Source organism: Eulemur rufifrons, chromosome 24, assembly GCF_041146395.1.
Source record: "Eulemur rufifrons isolate Redbay chromosome 24, OSU_ERuf_1, whole genome shotgun sequence".
In the NCBI taxonomy this organism is placed as follows: domain Eukaryota; kingdom Metazoa; phylum Chordata; class Mammalia; order Primates; family Lemuridae; genus Eulemur; species Eulemur rufifrons.
In genome coordinates this window covers 23,487,382-23,514,786 of record NC_091006.1, presented here as the reverse complement: position 1 = coordinate 23,514,786, position 27,405 = coordinate 23,487,382, and the positions used below count along the sequence as shown (strand labels likewise).

The following is a 27,405-nucleotide window of genomic DNA, read 5'->3' as shown; positions in this document are numbered from 1 at the left end:
ATTTTGGTTTTTATAAACAGCTGCTCTGAGAGAAAAGGATGAGTTCTAGTATAAAGATTTATAACTTTCTAAATTTTAAATTGTAAAATATAAATAAATACTATGGAATTCAACGACTCCTCTGAACAATAGTAATTATTTTTGTCATGATATTTAAGCAGAGTCTTCTTAATACTAAATATCACAATTTATTTTCTAGGCCCATCATCTGAAAATGAAAATTATAATTCTTCTTGGACTTCTGGGAGCCACATTGTCAGCCCCGGTAAGTGATTTCATGGTACCACTGATCTCGTCGTGTAAAACCTATAACAAGCCCTTGTTTTACCATTTTTTTTTTCTTTTTTGCTTTTAGCTTATCCCACAGCACCTTATGTCTGCAAGCAACAGCCATGAGGTTAGTTTGAGTCATTAAAATGTTCTCTTTCTTTTCTTTTTCTTTCTTTCTTTTTTTTTTTTTTTTTTTATGAAAACCCAGAGGGAAGAGATAAAAGCCTTCACTTGACCTATCCTGAACTCCTATTCACTAGCTCGTATGTAAATCGGAACACATTGCCAATGTTCATGTTTGCTTTGTATACCAGGTCACCTCTGAAATGTTATTCTGTCTCCCTTATTTAAATGTATAATCAATTCTTCAAAGGTGGACACAACATCATCTATATCTTTTTCTTCTAACAGCACCTAATACAAGTGTATATAGGTGTTTAAAAGCATAAAAGGACTAACTAAACCATCAGAATGGGCTAAAGTTGTGCAATCTCATACATAGCAGGGAGAGGTTGTTAAATCCCAACCTTGTTTTAAATTCTAACTCCCAATCACTGTAATTTAATGTAAGTTTGGTGAGAAAATGTCTCACTTCTAACAAGAAACTGATTAACCAGCTCTGACTTGTTCTGTATCTGTAGCAAACATTACTCTTAATCATTTTAGCATGTGTAGTAATCTCATTTTCATATTGTCTTTCCTTTTCTAGTTGCTTATGAATCTTAAGAATGCTCAACTTGTACCACTGCAGCTTCAGGTACCTCCACCTCAATAATTACTTTAAGGAGAACGTTTTTCTACTGCTCATTTATTACGGTATTTTGTATGAAAGCAAAACATTTCTTGATTCCATTTCTGAAATCTCCATTTTTAAAGTTATAAATTTGTCCCATATATTCTAAAGACCATTTGTTTGAAGATTAAAGTATGAACTATAATTTGATTTATATTTATTTGTCGAGAACTCGGTATATGCCAGGCACTAGTTCTCACAACTATACAAAGTGAATTAACTATTTTACACAAAGTCATATCCAGCTAACCAGTGGGATGTGGGGGGACATACAAGATTTGAAACCAGTCTGCCAAACACAGACATTGTGCTTTTTTATCAATTTCATTCTGCCCCATATTTCTCATGACACTTGGGAATTTAGTATTGTTTCATATTATTTGTATGGCTTATAATGAGTCAAAGATGCTGTCTTTTTTTATAATGCAATGCTGGAAGTATAGAAATTGTTTACATTTTATCTCTTTCCTGTTCAAAACTGATTTGACATTCTCTTTGGCATAAAAGACAAACATTTTCTTTCTTTCTTTCTTTTGTGTCCTTCCAGGTCCCATTTAATTCATGGATTCCTCCTTTCTCTGGGATTCTACAACAGCAACAACAGACTCAAATTCCAGAACTCTCCCAGTTCTATTTACCAACTCTAGACCAGTTGGCTAGACTGTTCCCCAATCAGATACCTTTCCCAGGACAGGTCAGTTTTGCCCAAGGAGCCCAGGCAGGCCAGCTGGACCCTGCACAGCCCCAAACACCACCACTAACACAACAAGGCCCTAATCAGGTAAGGGAGGCTTCTTTCATCTCTCCCTATGGAGAGAGAACTGCACATTGAATGTAAAAATAAATATGAATCATCTTTGAAGTAGCAATTTTTGAATAAGAATTTTTTTCTCACAATATGTTTCTACCAAGTATAAGACTAAAAGTCTTATACTTCCTTATATTTTCTGACTTCTAACATAAAAAATATCATTTAAATCAGCTATTCTAGGATACAGCCAGAAATTAAAGGAGTTAAAACAAGTCTGAGACAGGATAATTAGGGAAATTTCATCTTTAAATAAGGCAATTTGTGCTAATGATGGTATGTACAATAGATGACATTTTGTTATGGAAGCCTGATAATACAAATGATAAATTTATATAATAAGCTCTTTGAAAGCAGCTCAGGAATTTTAAATAACAAAGTATAACTTTTTTATATGATGCTTTTTTTGACAGGTGGTGCCCTATGTATTTTCCTTCAAAATGCCTCAAGAGCAAGCACAGGTAAATGACTGGAATACCACTGCTCACAGATGGTTGGCTACACATACTCTCCAGAATGATTCCTTTTATATTTTTGGCTCTAACTCCTATAGCAGGGCTACAAAATCCAAACAATGATATCACTGTCTCGATAACATCATTTCTGGGCTGGCATCAGTTTGTTGATGTTGGGTTCACTTAGCAAAGCAGCTCCTGAAAAACAGGCAGCGAAGGAACCTCCCCAGGACCCCTGAATTTTCAGGGCATTGTAATGTTGAAAGTGAAGGGGCTTATTAAGCCCTAGGTCATGTCTTCTCTGAATCTAAAGCACTGGCATTTAGGAACAATTCAAGAGAAATACCATGGAATGACTTTACCCAATCCTAAATTTTGTTTCAAAGGGAGATGCATTAAACTGATAATACGTGATGTAGAGATAAGACACACTTCCCCATGTCAACTGGCAGTTATGAAATTCTGCTCAAAACATTTCCAGTTCCTTGTTTATTTCTGATTTAACTCCATGTTACAATTAAATAATGGTAATTTTCATTAAGAGAATCTTTAAAAAATTAATGCAAACTAACAGAATCGTTATTTTAATATGAAAAACCCTACCAATGTTAAGAAATAGGGCTATAGATAAATTATATTGTTCTTCAGCAGAGCACTGACCTTTTTTACAAAAAGTTACACCACTTGGCTCTACTGTAATTATAATTATATAATTTTGTTCCACTTCCACTCCCATTACCAAAGTTACTTCTAGACATTATCTCATTCTATAACATAAGCATTTAGAGAATTAGATATATGACAAATAGAATTACTTCATTTTAAGGATCAAATGAGATCAAAATCCCAATCCCTCAGAAGTAAATAGCTGAGTTGGAATATAATTCTCCACCTCTTACACCTCCCTCTCTAACCACTAAACCAGTGACTCTCCACCCTGGCTTTACACTAGAATCTCTGGTGGTAGTTATGAAATCACATATGCTTGAACCTAACCCCAATGCATCAAAATCCAGCCAGGCAGCCAGGTGCTGTGGCACACATGCCTATAGTTCCAGTGACTGGGGAGGCAGAGGGGAAAGGATCACTTGTGGGAGAGAGTTCGAGGCCAGCCCGGACAACATAGCATGACTGCATCTTAAAAAAGAAAAAAAAAAAAAAAAGAAAGAAAAAGAAAAAAGCAAAGTCCAGTAACATATGGAATGCAAGTTGTTTTTAAAGTTTGGGAAGGACTGCTGCATCCATTCTTTTGTCCATATTTAATCATGTAAAGCTGCTAGATAAAAACACCTGTAAGATAATATTGACATTAGAAGATAAAAAGTATGGCCTATGCTGATCTAATGGACTTTCTTGTATACTTCTCTTTTTACAAATAGATATCTCAGTACTATCCATTTTACATGCTCCTACCCTGGGAACAACCTCAACAAACAGTCACACCATCACCTCAACAACCAGGGCAGCAACAATATGAGGAGCAGGTACTATAAATATTTGATTTTAATCTGACTAGTTCCACCTGAGAATAGAGAGAATAAGGTAAACTCCCAGAGAAAAGAGTACCTGAGTATATTGAATGCCCATACTCAACAGTTTGAACTGGTAGGAATAAGAGGACATAGTGCCCTCTTCTCTATGCCATTTGTGTTGACAAATCTGTTGGTGTTCTGTAGGATTGTTTATGCTCAACAGGAGAACACCAGGGCCTAGCAGAGAATGTTGGGGAGCAGAGCATGAAGAACTGATAGAGAGTTCAGTGTCAAACAAGCTCTGTAATAGAAATAATTACTTTACTCTTTTCCAAATCTAAACTAGTATTTCCAAGGCTAGATTTTAAATACTAATGTCAGTAATGATAAAACCAGACGAAAAGCTGAATCACGTTGGAAAATGAAGTTTTCTCACATTTAAAATTTATTAGCATCCACCTTTACATAGATGTATGTGTGTGTGCGTGTGTGTGGTGGTGATTATTAAAAAATAATAAAAAGCAAAAAATAATACCTACCTAATGAAAGATACCTGCAATAAATTTTTAGAATTCTAATATAAATTCAAGTGGCTTATACATAACTAACATTGTTTTTGTTAGAGTGAAAATGTCTTTTTAAAATAGTTTAATCATCACTCTAAAACGTGCCATGACAAATTACAGAAAACTCAAAATTATGCTGTAAATAACTGGTATTATTAATGCTAAGTAAGCCATGTTGCTTTAAAGGGAAAGAGAGTTTTATCCTAGAAATGATATGGTATAAGGTTCTTGCTAACTTAACAATACTTCTTACATATGGGAACATATGAAAATTTTAAAAAACCTTTAATATATAATAAAAAGATATATAATTTTAAGTAACCAATTATCACACTTATGACAAAAATCATCATAGTAAATTTAATGCATTTTCAAAATCCAACAGATACCATTCTATACTCAATTTGGATACATTCAGCAACAAGCAGAACCTGTGAGTAAATGTGTAATTTTCATTAAAAAAAAAAAATTCTTTGAAACTATTGCTTCATTGTCAATTAAATCTGTAAATGCCCTTCAGCTAAAGATCACCAGGAACGCATTTGTAACTGGACAAAGTTGGATTTATTTACTCATTACAAAGAGAAGAACACACATGGGAAACCATAGGGTGTCTTAATAAGAAAGTATGAGAATAACTTCTCCTAGGATTTGGGCATGTGTTAGTTGATTTTGGGGAGAATTCAGAGAAGTGGTGGCTTGCTCTGGAGTGTTCTTAAGAAGTGAGGATAGTTCTGTGATCAAGTATCTTAAGAATTCTCACAGAGAAGGCAAGGATAATGGCACAAGTCAAAGGATGCCCTTGGAAAAGAAGCAAAAGTCACTCGTATTGGCCAGGATATGAAGGTGGTTGGTGTTTTTGCGACTTGCACAGTGACCTTACTTTAGACAAGATTATGATGTTGTCTTGTTTTTTATTAACTATGTCTGATGTTAGTGTTCTGTAGGATTGTTTATGCTCAACAGGAGAACACCAGGGCCTAGCAGAGAATGTTAGGAAGCAAAGCTTCCAGAACTGATGATACAGAGCTGAGTGTCCAGCAGGTTCTGTAATAGTAGGAATTGCTCTTTTTCAAATCTAAAAACTAAGTTGAGGAATGCTTAACTCCTTTGGGTGGTCAAAGAGCCTGTTTTTACATATCATTAATTTAGAGTTTTAAAAACTTTCTAATTTTTTTTTTTTTCTTTTTTTTAGGCTATACCAGGAGGACAGCAGCAACTAGCTTTTGATTCCATCTTAGGCATAGCTCCTGAAATAGCTGTGATGGTAAGATTCCTTACAACAATTTGCTGACTACTATCAACAAGTGACAAGCAACAGGTCCCTGCACTAATGTTCATTTTAATGCCAACTTTTTTCTGATTCCATCAACAATTATCGCTTCTTTCTCCTGTAATCTTTTGCCAGTCAAGATACAATTCACGCAGTTCGTCAAATATTTTTTAGTACTCTATGCCAGGTATTCTTCTATGCACCTTTATTTAAAAGCAGGTATTAAGAGACAATTGTGTTTGCTGGTATATATTCATAGTCTTTCTATTAGCTTATGGTCTAAAAAACTAAAAAAGACGCTTACTACTTGAATATAATGCTCGCTTTGCATTTCAATCCTGTTGCTTTGTATTCTTTCCAATTTTGACCTTCTACTTGAACCTATAACCACTTTGTTTTCATTCTCATTCTCTGTAGCCAGCAGGAGTGATGCCACATTTACAAAAAGAAGTGAAAAACTTTAGGCATAACAATGAAGGAGTTTTTACGCCTTCAACTTCACCAAAACCCAGCACAACCAAAGTTTTCACTTCTGCTGTAAACCCAACTATTACCCCAGAGCTCCTGGAAGAGAAGGTAATCAAAAATTCATTTTCTGTAAGAAATTGTAGTCTAATGGAAAATATACAAAGTTCATGCTTAATTTATAGGACTTAGTCATGGAAATAATAAGACAACTAATGATATGGTAGAATATGTGGTCTTAACCCTGAATAAGGTGAGGTGGCCAAAAATTATTTTTGATAATCAAGAATATAATTTAATTTTAATTTAAAGAGAGCTTCTTATGAGTGTCCTTTTCCCATTAGACCAAGACTGATAAACTGAAAGAACCATAAGATGTCCTACCTAATCGTTCAGTGTTCTTGGTAAGTATTTGCCAAAAGTCATGCATTAAGTGCCATAATGCCTAAATCAAAAAACAAAAGAAAAAAATTGTCAGAGGAACTAAGAGTTTTTACCAAAATAATTATGAAAAATAAGTTGGTGCTTATATATATATCTACAAAATTATCATACTTTAACAATTTTTAAAATCAAAATTAAATTTTGAACATGTCTGCCTATACCATAAGCTTAGTTTAAGCTCTGACAACATAAGTACTAAATATAGTAGGTTCATTATAAAAGACAGTCTACACTCTATACAGAATCAGTTCTTCCAAATCATCATTTCACTTTGCATGCTAAAGATTGTAACAACGCCAATGTATTTGTATTAGCCTGAAATAAAATAAAACCTCAAAATGATAATGAAATTGCACAATGACAAGGAAATTTCAAGTTCTGTGACTTTTGTATCAAACCTAAACTTCATTAATTACCTGTCTTAATCCTTTTGGTTGGCCATGAGGCTACGGTGGGAGTTTGATGGAGGAGTAGGCTAGGAATGGCACCAAAGAGTAAAACACGCACATTCAAAAGCAAACAGCATAACCAGAAGGGAAAACTAAAGGACAAAGTCTTTTGAACTCCTCCCTGCTACCTTTGTAAGTCTCTTCTGATCCCTCCTTCTATGAAAATGAATATTCAGCATTCTCAAGATAAAAAAAAGTTTATAAATATACAATCAAGAATGAATAGTATTAGTATCTCTTTAGAAAATCTCCTCATTAGTGTACTATTTGTACAGTGCAAGGCAATTTAAGTCATTTAATCAGAAATACTAAAAAGATTTCAGTACTTTATGACCTTTGCTCTATGTAATCCCAACACTAGTGAAAATATTCTATTTCTTTAATAAGCCATTTATAAGATACCTAGGAAATTTTACACAAAACAATCTAATTGTATTAAGATGTTCTTTTATCTTGTTTTTCAGAGAAAAAGATATGGTGATGCTTTGGATATTATTTCAAGCTATTTGCTTCCTCAATACCAATATCAGTTCTTTGGAATATACAAAATATCTTGACTCTTCTCCTGAATTTGTTTTCACTTATAAATGATACTGTACTCTTTAAATATGTCATAGAAAAAAATAATACAATCATGTAATGAGTCTTATTTTCACAAAACTATATTTCCTTTCAAATTATTCTGTCATTGCCTAATGTAGAATATAACAACACTGAAAATAAAGCTAATATCATTAAATCAATTGGATAATTGTATTAATTAAGGAAACCTCTGGAAAATGATGTCATCTATTAGGATAAAGATATACTGTCATTGGATTTATGATGAGTGTTGTGATTCGGACTGATGAACTAAAATATATGCTTAGCTTTGACATATCATTATTTCCCTGAGACCAGTCAGCTTCCTTCTGATGCACTCCCCATGAAAATCAAAACTATTTGGTGACAGATTTCATAAAGTGCATATTGCCAATATGACACAGCCACACAGAGAGGTGGCTGTTCTGACCCAAAAGGACAGAGTCCTCAGAAGATCTATGCTTGTTTTGGGGATGCAGTATCCTATAGATAGTAGGACATGGATTTTGGATTTCATCAGATGTGGCTTCCAATCTGGTTTTGAACCTTCAGCAAGTCACTAAACCTGTCTAAGTGTCAGCTTTCTCGGGTGTAAATTGGAGATAACAATATTTTTCAGAATTTCTGAAAGGACTACATGAAATAACACATGCAAGATACCTGGCTCATACAAAGTACTCAGAAAATGTTAATTTTCCCCCTTTCACATGTGAATATAAAACTACCTGTACTTTTAACTTGTTTCCTCAGCTTTGGACTGTCGGCTGAAATTCTGAGAAAATGGGAAAACTGGTATTCAACATACTACATACTTGTGTGTTGATGGGTGTGAGTGAGTGTGCATGAAAGGAAAAATGAATAAGCTGAGTGAATGAATGAATATGTATTAGTGGTTTCTAATAAATTTACTAGGTGTTCCAGACTTTACAGTAGATCACAATTCTTAGAATCTTACCTGTGTCAGCATTTAGTGATGTTATGACCCTAGAATCTGCCACTCACTCTTGTGGAAGAGTAACCCAATACTCATCTTTTCCACCTTCGTTGTATTCTGTATTATTTTTCCCTAAGTTCATGTGCCTAAGGAATGTAGTTCTAGGTAACTGACTAGTCTCTTAACATTGGCCATGCCATAGGGAGCCAGACAACAAGATGTCTGGAAAAGACTCAGATGTTCAACAGCTGTGAACATTCATCATGTCCCCAAATCCCAACAGTTCACAGATCATTGAAAAAATTACATGACATAATTCATATTAAGCTCTTAGAATAAATCCTAAAGCAGTACTCCTTTTTTCTCTTTAAGAAAGAGGATCAAAGAGGTGGCCAGAGACTAAACAGGAAAGATATGCACAACATAACTATTCTGCCCAAGAGGGGACGGTAAGAACCCATGAAAAACTATAAAACTAAGTATAAAGCTATGATCAACTTAAGAGTTTGGCAATAGGAAGAGATATAATAATAAATACTCTGAAAAATATGGTGTGACAGTTAATTTTATGTGTCAACCTGACTGGGCTAATGGATGACGGGATACCTGGTAAAACATTATTTATCGGGTGAGAATGTTTCTAGAAGATATTAGCATTTGAATCAGTAGAGTGAGTAAAGAAGATCATGCTCACCAAGGCAGGAGGGCATCATCCAACCCACTGAAAGCCTGAATAAAAAAAAAAACGGTGGAGGAAAGGCAAATTTGCTCTCTCTGCCTGAGCTGGAACATCCATCTTTTCTTGCCTCAGACATTGGAGCCCCTAGTTCTCAAGCACTTAGACTGAGCCTGGGACTTATTTTGGATTTGGACTAAAACTACATCACTGGCTTTCCAGGGCCTCCAGCTTGCATATGGAAGATGCTGGGACTTCTCATCCTCCATCCTCAGATGGGCAAATGCCTTATAACAAATTTCTTTCTATATATCCACATACATCCTCAGTGATAGTGTGGATTCAGTTCCAGACCAATGCAATAAAGCAAACATCACAATAGTGCAAGCCACATGAATTTTTTGGTTTTCCAGTGCATATAAAAGTATGTTCACCTATACTGTGGTCTATTAAATGTGCAATAGCATTATGTCTAAAAACAATACATACCTTACTTAAAAATACTTCATTACTAAAAAATGCTAATGGGGTGAACACATGCTGCTGGGAAAATGGCACCAATAGACTTGCTTGACACAGGGTTACCACAAACCTTAAATTTGTACAAAATAAAATGCAGTGTCTGAGAAACGCAATAGAGCCAAGTGCAATAAAACAAGGTATGCTGCATATCCTATTGGTTCTGCTGCTCTGGAGAACACTGACTAATACTAGTGGGGATTACATAAATATAGTATTAAACATGTAGGAGCATACAGCAGATAAGTACTACATTAGTAAAATAATACAATGATAAGCATTAATTCAAGAATAAATATTTTGAAGGAAACATTAATGTCAGACTAAACATGCTGAATTTATTTATTTCAGGCAATATTAACAGGAATTTATTATTCTGGATAGTTTTAACGGATCCAATTGAGTGACTCAAGGCTTGAAAATAAGTTGCCTAATCTCTGACTGTTCAGTATCCAATCTGTTACCAAAAAATGTTAAATTTTGTTTAGGTGTTCATCTGCAGCAACCATGTTTAAACACCTGAATACTATAATTACTATCAATGACATAATCCACATCTTCAAAATATTTTATAAAAGGGCTTTAAATTCTAACTTTATTGTCAACAGAGTTAAGAAGACAAGAGTGTGAAGTTTATGGAAACATCACCAGAATACACGTTTAGAACTATGTTTTTTGTTTTAAGCCTGGCATCCCAATCTCCCTCTCTCAGCCCAGCAAGGGAAAGGCAAAGAGAAAAAGCTATTAGAATTTCAATGGGTTTGAGCAGAAAAGTTCTACATAGAATGATTTCTCTAAAATCAGCTTTGCTTACATTTGGTAATCCTCAAAACCTTTCCCACTAACCCTTATCCACCAGATGCTTCCTATTTAAATGTATTGTAACAGCATTAGTTCAAGACTGAAATATAGGATCTATGCATGACCGCTCCTTCATCATTATATCTATATCCAATCTATTATCATAGCCTCATACAGTAATACTTTTAAATCAATATACACTTTAAGTGTGTAGTGTATAAATATATATACCTTGTAACCATCACCTTGTCAAGATACAGAACATTTCCAACACCCCACAGAGTGCCCTTGTGCTCTTTTCCCATCTAGTCTCTCCATTGTCATGCCAAGCAACTGCTTTTCTTATCTCTACTAACATATATTAATTTTGCCTATTCTGGAGATCTATGTAAACTAAAGCATATACTATATATTCTTTTGTGTCTGGTTTCTTTTATTCAACATAATGCATTTGTGATTTGTCCATGTTATGGCTTAAGTGGTCTATTGTATGAATATATAGTGTATCAGTTTCTTTATTCATTCTCCTATTGAAGAACATTTGGGTTTTTTCCAATTACTGAACTTTAGGAATAAAGCTGTAAGGAATATTCTTGTACAGATCTTTTTGTAAACACATGTTTTCACATCTCTTGAGTAAAGAACCAAGATGTAGATCTAACTCAACAGATAAGAGACTGCTAAGTAATTTCTAATATGGCATACTATTTTATATCTTGATCAGCAATATATAAGATATTCAGTTGCTTCACTTTCTGGCCCACAATTAGAATTGTCTGTTTTGTTTGTTTGTCTTTATCATTTTTACAAACTCCTCTTTTGTCACAAATCCCTTAGATTTTAACCTTTACAGAGTTTGAACTCCAGCCTCTTTTCTTCTTTCTCTCAAAAACTTCTGCATGAATATTTTCATTGTGACTTTAATAGCATTTATAAATAATTACTGACTCCCAAATCTATATCTCAGCATGGTCTTAGTTTCATGTATTCAATAGTTCAGAATTTTGTCTTTTTAATTTTATCTATTTTAACAAGTGTGAAGGGGCATATCATGGTTTGATTTTACATTTGCCTGATGATTAATTATGTTATATTTTTTCTATGCTTACTTGCCATTTGTATATCTTGTTTTTTGAAGGGTACTTCTACATTTGTCAATTAACTTGTAAAGAATTTAAGAAAAAATGCCTTATATTTACTCGAATGTTTACCAACTTCAGCGCTCTTCCTTTCTTTCCTTCCTTCTCTTCCTTTCTGAGTTTTTATATGCTATAATTTCCCTTTAATCTCAAGAAATTTCTCCAAAATTTATTTAGCTTGTGTCTGATGCTGTGAATTCCCTCAATTTTTATCTAAAAAATGCCTTTATTATTTCCACATTTTTATAACTTTTGTTTTTCGATAGAAAATACTAAGTTCTCCATATTCATTCTGTGAATGTAGAGTGATTATTCAGAAATGGAAACCTAATCATGTCCCTCTTTGCTTAAAACCATTCAATACCTTCCAATTGGTCTCTGTTTAAATTTCAAACTCCTTTACTTGGCTTAAAATGTCCATAATCACTTGGTCCTGGTGATACCTCTGCCATTGGATACCCCCACCCCACATCATGATCATGACACGCCAACCAAAGTAAACTCATTTATATTCCATGGAATATGCCATGTATCTCTGATCTCTGATATTTCACACTCCATTCCCTTCTCTCTGTCTAGAACATTGCTCCTAATCCCTCTTCATTTGGCTAATACCTTATCGACTTTCACATCTTTACTTTTGTGTATTTCTATAGTACTGTACTTCCTCAGTCATTTCACAAATAAATTCTATTGTTATCTCTGTTTAATTTGTCTAATAAGCTATAAGCTCTAGGAAGGCCTGGGTCACCTATACAACGCCTTTCATAGTGTTTGGTATGTAATAAATACTTAAAAGCACAATATATGGTTAATGAATTAATGAATGTAAGGTACCCTGGAAAAATCTGATTCTCTCTATCAATAATTTCATAAGTTAAATGGCAACGGTCAACAGCTAAGCAGCCTGTTTACAAATTGTCCCCAAATTATAAGACACAAGAATACTACCCATACACTTTGTATATCACATCAAATTCTATTAAGCATTTTGTATATGTGACACATTTTAAAAATAAAACAATTATTAATGTTTGTTTTCTAATGTATCCCATTATGATAAAAAAAATCTTTTTGTGGCTACTTTCAAAACTTTCCTTGTCCCAATCAAAATGCATCACCTTTTTAAATATACGGTTATGATTTAAAGTATATAAAACTAAAAGACTATATGATAAAGTAATCTTTTGTTCAAATAAGTTTGAATGTAGCCTCTTTTAATATAAAAGTGGTTTTTAAAATAACAGATTATAAAATTAGTTAAGATTTTTACAGTCTCTTTATGATTCACAAGGTGGATTTTTCCCTAATTCATTTCAAGTTCCTTGTGTTGTGGTTAGGAACTAATTCTGAATTCCAGTTACATAGTTTACTTATAATCTTAGACACCTTTTTTTTTTTTTTTTGAAACAGGGTCTCGCTTTGTCTCCCAGGCTAGAGTTCAGTGGCGTCATCATAGCTCACTGGGCTCAAACCTCAAATACCTGGGCTCAAGCGATCTTTCTTCCTCAACCTCCCTAGTAGCTGGGACTACAGGACCCGCCACCACACCCAGCTAATTGTTCTAATTTTTATAGAGGTGTCATCTCGCTCTTGCTCAGGCTAGTCTCGAACTCCCGACCTCAAGTGATCTTCCCACCTCAACCAACCAAACTGCGAGGATTACAGGTGTGAACCACCACACCCAGCCACATATCTAACTTTTTAAGATCATTTTCTTTCTCTATAAAATAGGTATAATTTTATAGTTTATTCCATATGGTTGCTATTGTGAATGTGTGTGTGTTTGTACATATATACATGTGTGTATACGTAGTAATTTATGTAAAACATTTGTCAGCTTCATAAGCATTTTGACAATGTTACCTTAAATAATATATAGCTAATAGATCATTTTCTAATTATATAGATCCTTTAAGATTTAGTATAATTAGAATCTTTGTTAGATGCAGAAAACTTGTATTTTCATAATTCAAAGCAAAAAGTAAGAGGGCCAAAACTTAAAATTCTGAACCATGAAAATGGAGAAGGTCAGATATATAGCGGAAGGAGACTAGCAGTTCCAGTTTGTACTTTTCCTATCAACACACTGCCATTTAGAAAACATTCTTTTCATTTAAATTGTTAGAGCAATTAGGAAAAAATGCTATTGTCATTTTAATACTGAATAACTGAGTGGTTATAAAAGGTTAAGAGACTTGTCCAAGTTAAATCGGCTAGTGAGTGGGTGGGCATGATTCAGATCCAGATACATGACTCTGCAGGCCACTTTCTTAACCTCTGCAAGAGGAGCACGTATCAGGGGAAAATGCTTATTTAGGAAAAATCACAGGAAGACCATAGAGCTCCATGTAACACAGACATGGTGCCAGTACTGTAAACCGAGTTTTATATCAAAATATTTAAGTGCTAGTCAAACATTATAGAAAAAATATATGATAGTGCCTAGGAGGCGGCCTTTGATTTTTTGTGGTTTTATATTTAAACCAGTATTAGTTTTAACTAGAGAAATTGTGTCTTTTACAGAGGGAATGAGAAGTATAGGAATAGGTGACATAAGCTATTTGTGGTATATGTCAAGTATGACAATTTCTATCATTTAAGCCATATGAAATATATACAATTTTAATAAAATTTGCTATCAATTAAAATTATATTGGTAAAATGATGTCATGAGTATGGGAAACAGTTAATACACAGGCTTCTCAGCTGTTGCCTTTGGGCTTCAAGCTATGATATAACTGATAAAGAACAGAAAGAAATGTGCAAAGCAGGCACTAAAGGGCTTAGTTCATTCACTCACTAAGTATTTATGAAGTACATACTTGGTGCCATTATAAGCTGGGCCCATTCCACTGAACAATTTGGTGGACACAGGGCTGTCTGGCTGTGGCTCTGGCACTTGCTGATACTAAACCCATGCACAAAATCTCTGCAACCACTTCCCTTTTTAATACCGAGGGCCAAGTATGCCATAGTAATGGGGAATTCATGAATCATTCAGATTCTTCAACATTGACACACAGGGTTCTAATTGTTTTGCAGGAATCAACAAAGTTCACTTCTAGTTGAATACATGTTTGGAAAGGCTTTGGAGAGAATTCAAGGATTAATTTGCCTGTGTCCATTCTCTTATAAGAAAGACATCACAGACTTTTCAAAATAATAAAAAAAAATTCCTCCTTAGTATTGACATATAATGTAAGCCCAGTAAAGGTTGAATCATTTCTTGTGGTTTTCAATTCACAGAACAGACTGATGATTACCTAAAAAGTATGCATGCATTGAATTTTTGCAAACTCTATAGACCACAAAAGATATTTCTGCTTTCTATTGAAGTAATAGTTAATCCATTGCTAAGGTTTCCTATAGTGTGGTTTATAATGTGCATTTCTCCACTGCTAATTCCGATCCTTTAATGATAATAGGGATTTTTTATTTAGCTAGTTGCTAAACCTATTCTGGTAGATAGTCTCATCCCTGTACCACCTAATCTGATAGTATTATAGTTGAAAGGTTACAGAGAGGTGATCTAACCAGTTCCAACAGCTGCACAAAAATCCCTTCTGCTACACGTAAGCCTGTGGTCACCCAGCCTCTCCTTGAATATCTGCAAAGATGGATGTTTTCAATCTTTAAAAAGTTTTTTACAGAGTATTTTAATATTGTGATATATTAATTTTTACTTCTGCCATCTGAGCCCCCCAAAATAACCCTATGACCTCTTTCATATGACAACCTGCTTGATCTCTTTCATACGTAGCCACTCACAACTCTCTTTCCAGGGAAAACATCCTAGTTGCTCTTCCTTTGGTCACCCTTGCCCTTTCAAGAATAATCACATGCTGAAGAATTTGCAGAGGAAATTTGTGTAGCTGTAGTTTTTAGACTTTTAGTCTTTTCTATTCATTTCATTCTACCTATTTGAATTAAGAGTAACATAAAAGCAACAGCAGCTTCTACTGTGTGAATAATTACTCCCATATTATACTGCTTGGTTTCAAAATTCTACCACTTAGATTCACATTCACCTAAATTATTAAGCCCCTATATGGTTCCAATTACTATTTAGGATATATCTTTGTATTAGCCAAAGAACCTAATTATATGAGGACTCCTGAGGATGTGTAACTAGAAGTCTGATCTACATAAGGCTACACTCAAAAGGTGTCCTGAGCCGATGGCTTTGATACTGCCAAAACCATTACTTATGAAGTCAGACACAGTGAGTACATGATGTCTGACTCCATAAATGATGAGTTCTTCTATACATTTCTGTTCATTTTATTCTCGATTCTAGAGACAATTACCTCAACAGGTGGGAAAACTGAGATCCAGAGAGTCTGATGTGTCCACTCACAACTAACTAATAAAGAGGAAGATCTAAATACCTAAATACAAATGTACCTGTCAAATCTACAGCTCTTCCTACTTCACTTAGCTTGGAGGTATCCAGGCTTGACTTCATTATTCCTACAGCCTCATGGAAGCTAAAATTTTAGTGTCAGGGTAGTTATAGCTTTATGCAACCTGCTAGCTTAATCAGAACTACTTGTGGGACAACACAAATGGAAGCCAGTGATCAAGAAAGCCAAAAGTGCTCAGTAGAATCCAGTTTCATATGGGAAAGACTTACTAAGGTTGGAAATGTATAGCTTCTTTGTGTTGGATTTTTCTATCAAAGTACTTTTCTGAAGAAAATAATATAAAACCTTCCAGGAACCCAGAGCTGACACCTTCACCTTGAAAATGAACCACAAAGGTCATTTCAAGTATAACAACTAAAGAGTGTTCAGTGAAAACTTTTTTCCTCTTCCTTAGTTACTTAGATTCATTTAAAAAATAATCTGTAAAGGGAGATTGTCCTAAAAGATCTAGCAGTTTCTTCTTAAGATAAACACATGAGTAAGAGAAGAACATTTCCTCAATTCAGCTAATAATTATTTATTATCCACAATGTGCACAGTACAGCATTAAATATTGTAGGTCAACATACTAAAACTAAATATTTAAAAGACCTTGAAAAAGTTTACACACCAAATGTATGAAAACTGAGTCCCCCTGGTTTGCCTACACATTTGCACAAGGATACTAATCAGGTTTAATTATTGAAAACTGTAACTATTTTTAAAATGTCACTGAAAAACAGTGTTTTCCATACCCTAATTCTTGGGTCAACAATATATCACATTGCCAAATTAGTATTTTTAATCTGCCAGTAAAATATTATATTATCAACAATAGCAACAGAAAGTATTGTGCAGTTGCCTCGTAAACTCCATTGTAGCAGCACATACTTTTTCACACAAACCAGTCTTTCTCTTTCTGGATTAGATTCCTTTTTATTCCCTTAACAAAGTACTTTTTGATCTCAGTTTATCCAAGTACATTAGGAGCAAGTCAAATGCATATACTTTAACACCAAATATTTATTGATCACCTACTATAGGGCAGTTATTATGGTAGTATCAAATATCTAAGAACTTAAAATGTATCAACCTTGTCTTAAAGAAGTTTGCAAACCAATAAGGTGGAAAAAAGTTTCAAAAAATAATTTTCCCTGTATTTTATTTTGAAAAGTTTTAAGCCTTCACATGAGTAAGAATAATAATACACTAAACAGCTAATTACATTTTACCTAGATAAATTATTAGCATTCTGCCACTTTTTTAATCTTTCTCTTTCCATTATGAAATAAAACTTGTGTGTCACTACTAGAATTTAAAAGAAATAAAACAGAGTGAAAAAGATAAAAAGGATTAGAATACGATAGAACATACCTGAAAGTAGAATAGAATTGAAAATTTCAGCATGTTCCTCATGTAGCGAGGTAAAAATTGTTTTATGAAACCCTTGTCTAAGTTGTGTGTGTGTGTGTCTGTGTGTGTGTACTGAGTTATGATGTAGAATGCATTTTCTTACTATGGCTTTCATTTTTAAATTTTTGAAAGCCACTTCATTTTAGCATTACTGAGGAAGCTGTATTGGAGAGGGAAAATACTACAGACAGGAAACCTAAGAAGCTATTGTAACAGTTCAGGAGACAATGAGGAACTAACCTAAGGAAATAACAATGAGGATAAAAGAAATTGATTCTAGGACCTTACAAAAAAGGAAAAGTTAATAACAATTTGATGTGGAAGGGAAAGCACAAGAAAAGAACAGGCTGTGTCCCAGATTTCTTTCTTGATAACTAAGTGATTGATAACCATCAGTTGGGGATTAAATAAAAGTGAGGAGTAAATTTGGAGGGAAAAATATTACTAATAAACTCAGTTTTGAATAGGTTGGAGTTGACATACACATCGCATCACTATTAACAGATGGGTTGTGCAGTTGGATACAAAATTTTGGGTACTGAGAGAAGAGTTTTAGATGAAGGCATAGCTTAGGGAGTCAGAAATAGATTATATTATTCAGAGCTGGCAAAGGCTAAGAAGATAAATGGTCAAGTATAATAAAGCAAGGGAAAAGAATCAGAAAATAAGATTTATGGTTGTTATTAGAAGAAATAAACAGGAAAAAAAGTGGTTTTAAGAAGCCAAGAAAGAGAAAAATACATTTCTAGATGGGAATAGTCACCACAATGAAATGTCAAAAGATGTGAAATAATGCAGGACTGAAAGTCATTTATGGCTTTCCCAATTAAGTGGCCATTGGTAACTTTTCCTAGAGCAATTTCAGATAGAATAAATGGACGAAGAAAAAATAGAAACAGGTTTTAGGGTAAGGAAGTAGATAATATGTTATACACACACACACACAAATACACACATTCCTGTCATCCCTATCTCTGGGGAAATGTATTCTGATACTAGATTGGTCAAAATGAAAATCAATATACAATAATGATACTAGTTTTAATAAATTTGAGTAGGTTTCTTTAAATTAGTGAGATAAGGTTAAATGTTAAGTTATGGGTAAAGAATAATATTTCTCTGATTTTTCTAACCTTCTGCTGCAGTGACAGTATAAAGCACTAGTTAAGAGTGTAGGTTTCAGAACCAAATGATTGCTGGTGTGCAATACAATCTCTTCCAGAGTACTAGTTATAATACCTGTAAATGATAACTAACATTCCCTACTTCTTCTCCTTTTTCTTTACTTCTTAGTCTTTTTATCTGTAAAGTAGATGCTGTTGATAATAGCACTTTTCTCTTAGAGTTGGTTGTTTGGAGGATTAAGTGATTTGATACACATAAAGCACTTAGGTTTGTGCTTGAGCTCTTAAAGTCCTCAAGAAATATGTTAGCTGTTAGTATTTTCTTAAGTTTTCTTGAGAACTGGTTTCTAGAAAAAATAAAAGGAAGAGAAGGGGCTTTGATGAACTACTATAATATGGACTCTAACCTCTGTTGAAATAGAAATTGAACTCAAAGATGCAATATTCTTGAGTGCTCTCAAATAAGTGGTAAAAAGACCAAGTTTGATGACTCTTGAAAATAGCATATACAAAATGTATGCATATTTAATGTGATTACAAGGTTTTGAGGGCTCTAGTTTTTAGTCCAACACTTAATGACTATACCCTTTCTGTGGTAAGTACAGTTTTAATTAAAAACAACCTAGTATTGTGCTTTATAAGGTACCCAAGATGCTTTGATGCTCCAAAATATAATTCACTCACCTATGAAGTTCTGATCTTGGTCACTAAAATCAAAGAGCTGAAAGCAGAATCATGCAAAAAGTTTTAATCCCATCTTTAACATTTTTATACCCTTTATTTTCTTAAAATCCCAACACTACCAAATGTGATTTCCAATAGATTATAACAATTACCAATAGGATACTTAGAAATATTTTTAATTATGGAAAATAAAAAAAATTACAAACAAGAGCATGGAGCAATATCATATGAAGTGATAAGCTTCAAATATCCAAGATACACAAAATTTGAAAAAGAAAACCACACAAAGGAATGTATTTGGTAGTCACTCAACCAAAGTTTCTATGAAACTGTAGACATTGGTTATTCCCCAATTTCAACACAATGTAATAGTTGATGATTCAACTAAGCAATGACTGATCCCAGGGGAGAGAACTTCAAGCCACAGACTTCTCCATTCCATTACTCCCCTGAGTGTATAAAACAGCTGTAATATTCCAGGGCCAATCACTTACCATTTCTCATAACAGCACCAGAGGGAAGGAGCTGAGAGAAAAGGTTGAGGTAAGAGAGCTCTTAAATATCATTGTAAACTAAGGTTACGTGTCTTTTCTATAAATATAGATATATCAATATATATTTCTATAAACTGTCAAGATTAAAATTATTGAGGCTATCACTAATGGTTGCTTACAGTTGTAAACTTAGTAATTAGACTATCATTTTAATATTTCTGTTTGCAAAACTTTTCCTTAAAATCACCATCCTGCCACAGTAAGTGCATATTTTAGAGTGACCATAAAATGAATCTTTGTAGGGGTGGGGTGCTCGTTTGGGGGTAGGGCAGAATGAGCCTTACAGAGAATCAGGTTCATCATTTTGAATTTTATGGACCTCAAGTCAGCAAAAAGGGAACATGTGCTGCTAGAGATTCTCTAAAGTATGAACAAGTGTCAATTTCTTTGTAGCCTCCTGTTTTATCTTTAAAATGTATGCTGTATTTACCTTCCATTCTATAACATATCATATTGATTTTAACACAAAAATTACTTAAGTCTTTTTCCTACAAATCCTTGAAAAAAGTTAAAGTTCCAGGAAGATGCATCTAACTTATCCAGAACATCGTCTATTCTCCAGCACACAGCAATAAACTGCTATGGGTGTCACACCTTGAGAAGCAGAAAAAGGAGATAGTTGATAGTTATGCTATATCCCGACTACAAAACATAATCTGGAAGAGTCCATGATGTGATTTATTTATTTCTTTGCTTAATGTGCTTTTGAAAAACCTTGGAAACTAGTCAGCTACGTCTTCAGGTTCCCCTTCTTATTCTAGTTTTCTTGCTATTTCCACCACTTCTGTAATGACCTCCTTCACTGAAGTCTTGAGCCCCTCCAAGTCATCCATAAGGGTTGGAATCAACTTCTTCTAAACTCCTGTTAATGTTGATATTTTGATCTCCTGCCATAAATCACAAATGTTCTTAAATGACATCTTGAATGGTGAATTCTTTACAGGTTATTAATTGACTTTGCCCAGATGCATTAAAAGAATCACCATCTATGGCAGCTATAGACCTCCAAATATATTCCTTAAATAATAAGACTTGAAAGTGGAAATTAAGTCTTGATCCATGGGCTATACAATGGAAGTTGTGCTAATGGGCATGAAAAAAACATTCATCTCCTTGCACATCTCCACCAGAGTTCTTGGATGATTAGGTGCATTGTCAATACTTGGAAAGGAATCTATTTGTCCTGAGCAGTAGATAGGTCTCAACATCTTTTCTATAAGATATTATAATATCTTACAATAATGAAAAAGTTTTAAATATCCTCAATTTGTAAAAAACGTAATATCTGAAAAGTGTAATAAAACAAAGCCCAATAAATGAGAGATGCCTATATATACACAACACCTAGGGTAACATCTGACATTCAATCAGATATGAGAAATGCTTTATGAATAAATAAACAAATAAAAATGAGGGGAATTTCAACAAAAGTCCCCTAGCCAATACCCCTTTTCAACTTGATTGCTTTTCCCAAACACCCCTATATATTCTCTAACATCTACTACATCCAAACCATGACAAAGAAGAGAAATAATGACTGATACCATGCCATAGAGAAAATTCCTCATTAATGTTTGAAATCAAGTAATACACACATGCTTATTGTATTTGTGATAAAATATTTTAAAAGAAAATGCAAAAGTTCTATGTTTTATTGTCTACTCCATTATATAATTATTGATTAAATCTGTAATTTAGCTCATTTTTCTCAAATATAAATTATCAATATTGTAACTGATACATTATAATAATGTGTATGATATAAGTAGTGTGCAATGAAAATTAAAATAAAATACTTTAAAAATGACCTTTCCCAAACATCTAAAGTAGAATCTTTTAAACAGCTTGGATTTTGGGGGGTTGCCTGGAACCAATACAAATAATTCTACAACCTAAATTAATTTCAAGGACATTGTTATATGTAATGTTGGTTTAAACTTTCTGAGATCACTAAATAACTACTTACTTCCCTCCACACTGACATTCCCTGTATAAACCAAAGCACTATTTCATTCCAGAAATTTTACTTTTATTACCAAGTACAGAGACGTGTTATTCTTGAATAATATGTGAATGCTTATTTTCAAAAGAATTGATGTAATATATAGTTTAAAAATTGCAAAACATCTTTGATCTTACCTAAAAAATGATGCTCTCATTAAAAATAGATTGATGCCCTAAGATTATAAGTGACTTACTCAACGTCAATGAGCTATTAATTACATATCTGTATTAGAAGTGGATCTTCTGAATTTATGTTCTTTTTGCTGACTTCTAGGACATTTCTGAACAAGATGAAAGCTTTCATTCTGATCACAGCCATCTTGGCAGTCACTGTTGCTTTCCCGGTATGTATCCATTTCTACATTCCAGAATATTTTTATACAGTCATTTGCCACATAATGATGTTTCTGTCAGTGATGCACTGTATATATAATGATGGTCCTGTAAGATTATAATGGAGCAGCAAAATTCCTATGCCTAGTGACACTGTAGTCATCATAATGTCGTAGCACACCACATTACTCACGTGTTTATGGTGATGCTGGTGTAAACAAACCTACTGCACTGCCAGTCATATAAAAGTAGAGCACATACAATTATGTACAGTACATAGTACTTGATAATGATAATAAACGACTATGTTACTGGTCTGCGTATTTATTATATTATATTTTTTATCATTATTTTAGAGTGTACTCCTTCTAATTATTAAAAAAAATAGTTAATTGTAAAACTGCATCAGGCAGGTCCTTTAGGAAGTATTCCAAAAGAAGGCATTGTTACTATAGAAGACAATAGCTCCATGTGTGTTATTGTCCCTAAAGACCTTTCAGTGGGACAAGATATGGAGCTGGAAGACAGTGATCCTGATGATCCTAATCCCATGTAGGCCTAGGCTAATGTGTGTATTTGTGTCTTAGTTTTAAACAAAAAAATTTAAAGAGTAAAAAATAAGTAAATAGAAAAAAATCATATCAAGTAAGGATATAAACAATGAAAATATATTTTGTACAGCAATGTGTTTGTGTTTTAAGCTAAGTGTTATTACAAAAGAGGCAAAAGCGTAAAAACATTTAAATTTTTAAAAGTAAAAAAGATACAGTAAGCTAAGTTTAACTTAGTGAAGAAAGAAAAATATGTTTTTATAAATTTAGTGTAGCCTAAGTGGGTAGTGTTTATAAAGTATACAGTAGTGTGCAGTAATATCCTAGGTTTTTACTTTCACTCACCACTTATTGACTTACCCAAAGTGACTTCCAGTCCTACAAGCTCCATTCATCATGTCTGATACAGATATACTATTTTTATCTTTTATATTGTATTTTTCCTTTTCCATGCTTAAATATGTTTATATATACAAATACTTTCCGTACCTTTTCCATGCTTAAATATGTTTATATATACAAATACTTACCACTGTGTTACAGCTGCCTACACTGTTCACTACAGGAACATGCTCTGCAGATTTGCAGCCTAAGAGCAATAGCCTATGCCACATAGCCTAGGTGTGTAGTAGGCTATATACCGTCCAAGTTTGTGTAAGTACACTCTATGATGTTCACAGGACAAAAATCGATTAATGTTGCATTTCTCAGAACATAGCCCTTTTGTTAAGCAAAGCATGCCTATATTTTTTGTTTTAATTCATAAATCTTAGGGGTTATTTTCCCCTCCACACACTGTATATTGTAGTTTCAGAATACCTAACACCTGCCCCCATAGCATTATATTCCCAAAAATATTATAAATCATGTAGCGGTCAGTGCATAATCCAATTCCACATAGCCTTAGTGCAATGGTGAATTTGAGCCATTTAAGAATATATATGAACACTTTTCAGGAAAATAGTTTCTATAATATTTTCTGGACAAATTCTAGATTTTAAAAAAATGGATACTATGAAACTATATTAGGTAATAACTAGTCAAATTATTTAGCCCATGTTCATGTATATGTTTTGTTGTGTATTTTCATGAGCATGAGCTGAATTAATTTCACTGTTTGAGTTTTAGGTCACTCCAGACCAGGAACGAGACAAACGAAGTGTAAGTTACTTTTCCTCTGCTTTCCCTGTGATATATTCTTGACTGTGGTTAAAGATACTCATTTATCTAAACTTCTCAAATTCCAGAGAGATTCTTGAAGAGTTTTGGGTATTAGCACTCAACAAAGGTTTAGGCTCCAGGGATTTTAGTGCTGCTTGTGGAAAGGGAATTAACTCTGCATCTCATGTAACAGTGGGAACAAGATTGAAACCTGAATCACTCTGTGATGAACTGGGTTATAATATTTTTATTAGAATTATCTAGCCTAATAGGCTGATAACTGCCTATTCCTCCACTCAGTTTTAGCTCTACAAAGCCCATTCCAATGAAGGTAAAAAATATTTAAAACCTTAGCATTAGGCAATATCTGCCAGTTTTGATGATTCCACCAGTGGCCAATTCACTCAAGGATTATTTGGATCTAAACAACTAACCAAATGTTTAAGAGAAAGAACATAAAATTTGAATGGAGAAAGCCTTGTTTAGGCATTGTTTATATTTATGGAGATCCTGCTATCTGGAAAGCATGGTTTCAAGGCTAAAACTATAAGCTGAGTGTTAAGGACATAGAAACTGATAGGCCAATAGTCTATCTTCTTTTGAAAAGTTTCTTTTCATGTCCTTTGCCCACTTTTTAATGAGGTTGTTTGATTTTTTCTTGATGATCTTCCTGAGTTCTATATAGATGCTAGTTGTCAGCCCTTTATCAGATGTGTAGCATGTGAATATTTTCTCCTATTATGTAGATCGTCTGTTTGTTCTCGTGATAGTTTCCTTGGCTGTGGAGAAGCTTGTTAATTTGATTAGGTCCTATTTATTTATTTATTTTTGTTGTTGCGATTGCCCTTGGGTTTTTCATAAATTCTTTCCCTAGGCCAATGTCATATGAAAAATGCTCAACATCTCTAATCATCAGGGAAATTCAAATCAAAACCACAATAAGATATCACTTAACACCAGTAAGAATGGATTTTATCAAAAAGTCCCAAAATAATAAATGTTGGCATGGATGAGAAGTGATAGGAATATTCATACACTGCTGGTGGGACAGCAAACTAGTACAACCTCTATGGAAAGTAATATGGAGATACCTCAAAGAGCTAAAAGTAGAACTACCATTTGATCCAGCAATCCTATTACTGGGCATCTATCCAAAGGAAACAAAGATGTTCGATAAAAAGACATCTTCACTTGAATGTTTTTAGCAGCACAATTCACAATTGCAAAGATGTGGAAACAACCCAAGTGCCCAATAATACATGAGTGGACTAATAAAATGTGGTATATGTATACCATGGAGTTCTACTCAGCCACAAAACACAATCGTGATCTAGCATCTCTTGTATTATCCTAGATAGAGCTTCAGCCCATTCTACTAAGTGAAGTGTCACAAAAATGGAAAAATAAGCACCACATGTACTCACCATCAAATTGGTATTAATTGATCAACACTTATGTGCACATATAAGTAGTAAAATTCTCGGGTGTCGGGCAGGTGGGAAGGGAGGAGAGGATGGGTATGTTCACACCTAATGGGTGTGGTGTGCACTGTCTAGGGGATGGACATGCTTGAAGCTCTGACTTGGACAGGGCAAGGGCAATATATGTAACCTAAACATTGGTACCCCCATAATATGTTGAAATTTAAAAAAAAAAAAAAAAAGAAAGTGATAAGGATATGAACAGATGATGGAGACCAAGACAGGGAAGAAAGAAAAGAGGTGTGGAAAGAGAGAGTGTTTCTACCATGTGGTTTGGGTAAAGACCTTGTATGAAGGCGAAGGGAGAAATTTTATGGGACCTTAATACTTCATGTTGGCCTTATGATTATAAAAGTGATTATTGGAAAACTCTGGCTTTGAGTAGAAAGATACAGGAACATGGTTTTCTCTAAACAATTTTTTGAAATGGTGCAAATTAATAAAATACTTGTACATAGTACACATAAAAAGGGTAAATTATTTTAGAGTTTCTAAAGCTTAAAAATGAAGACCCACATGGTAAAAGGCTGTTTTATTTCTCTTCTTTGTGAAGAGTAAAACAAGTCTTTTTAATTTCTTTCTTTCAACAGATCAGTGACAGCGATGAATCATCTTTACAGATTTTTGTGCCCCCACGAAATCCATTTGGCCCATACCCTCCATTCCTATATCCTCCAGGTTATTGGTACAGATATTTTGGTTTTCCTTTTCCAATACCTGCATCTGCCTCTGCAAATACCCCTCGTAATGGAAAGTAAACAAGAAGGAAAGTCACAGTGCCATTCAAGATGAAATAAGTGGTAAAGTATGCTTAGTACAACCATGGGTTTAAGTTTGTTATTTGTTGTTGTTTGACTGGAATGCATCATTTCATGAAAAAGTGTTACAATGTTTCCAGTTAGCCTCATTAAGTTCCAATTTATTTCAATGGTTTTCCTCTGGTAGAAATTGGTGGAATCTCCACTCCAAGATATGTATGTTGTTCCCTTCCATCATCCAAACAGCATAGCATTTAAATCCCTCATTTGCTGTGATATAATAGAAACAAGTCCTTTCTTATTAAAACATTTTTACAAAATATTTTTAACATTTTCTACCATTATCAACAACTGTGTATTTGGGACTGAATCAGAGGGGTAAATAAAGGGAAACTTTAACAAAAATGGAGATCACAAGAGATGAACTTGGGGACCTAGATTTTAAGGTAGAGTTCAGCCTAGTCCTTAGAAAATCATGTGATTTTTCTAATACTAAACCCCAAACCTAGCTTCTGAATGTCTGAGTATAGTAAAATCCTATGTGTTTGACCTAGCAGGAGCCTCTATTGTCTCATTATATCAAAAACAAAGTGGATGGTTTGTCAATTTGGTTGAATTGAGGGAGTATAGCTATACTAAAGATTAAATTAGGACCCAGAGGATTGTTTTAGGAAACTTTCAGCTAATACCTACTACTAATGGCCTCTGCCTTCTTTCCTATATCTACTCAGTGTTCTTGAGCAGAAAGTTTCCCAGTCCTTGAACTAAATATACTTTTAAGCCAATATTTATAAATAAAATGCAAATAAACTTACAAATTATCAAGAAAATGATCCATTGAGATTAATAACCATATACTTGTCATTTATTTCAGGTCACTGTAAAATTAAACGTGAGCCACTTCCCTGAAGAATCAATATTCTTGTTAATAAAAGAAAAATAAATGTAATTGAAGTATCAAGCAGTATTGTCTAATCAATATCTTTATTGGTCTTCTTTAGTGAACATAATAGGGGAGACCTTGGTTTTTTAATTTCTACAAATTCCATGATGTACACTAGAGACACAAACCCACGAAGATGGAAAAGGTAGCAGGTGGTGATGAAAATAAACTGTCCTGCAGTATATGAAAAAAGTCATCCAACAAGATTTTAGTCACACAATAAGCCTTTCATTGGGTCACAATGGCTGCCATTGTCTCTACAAGTTAATTATCAGGAAATTAGAAAAATTCTCTTTGAACAAAGATTAGGTTTCTCCACCACAAGCTTAAATTGTTCACAGATGAGA

General features: G+C 33.8%; 1 protein-coding gene across 1 annotated transcript; it reads left to right on the top strand.

The window, feature by feature from the left end:
* Positions 1–214: 214 nt before the first annotated feature.
* LOC138374273 (odontogenic ameloblast-associated protein-like) lies at positions 215–26,115 on the top strand. The gene is made up of 13 exons (XM_069456982.1): positions 215–265; positions 356–397; positions 980–1,027; positions 1,611–1,844; positions 2,285–2,332; positions 3,706–3,810; positions 4,750–4,797; positions 5,560–5,631; positions 6,055–6,213; positions 8,884–8,960; positions 22,106–22,175; positions 23,844–23,876; positions 25,948–26,115. Exons 1-13 carry the CDS (start codon positions 215–217, stop codon positions 26,113–26,115), a joined length of 1,155 nt encoding a protein of 384 aa, XP_069313083.1.
* The last annotated feature ends 1,290 nt before the right edge of the window (positions 26,116–27,405 follow it).

Excerpts from the sequence above, each read along its gene's own strand:
- LOC138374273 (XM_069456982.1), top strand. The coding sequence starts at position 215 with ATGAAAATTATAATTCTTCTTGGACTTCTGGGAGCCACATTGTCAGCC. Across the intron at positions 266-355 it reads GAGCCACATTGTCAGCCCCG|CTTATCCCACAGCACCTTAT; the intron begins GTAAGTGATTTC and ends TTTTGCTTTTAG. Across the intron at positions 8,961-22,105 it reads ATTCTGCCCAAGAGGGGACG|GACATTTCTGAACAAGATGA; the intron begins GTAAGAACCCAT and ends GCTGACTTCTAG.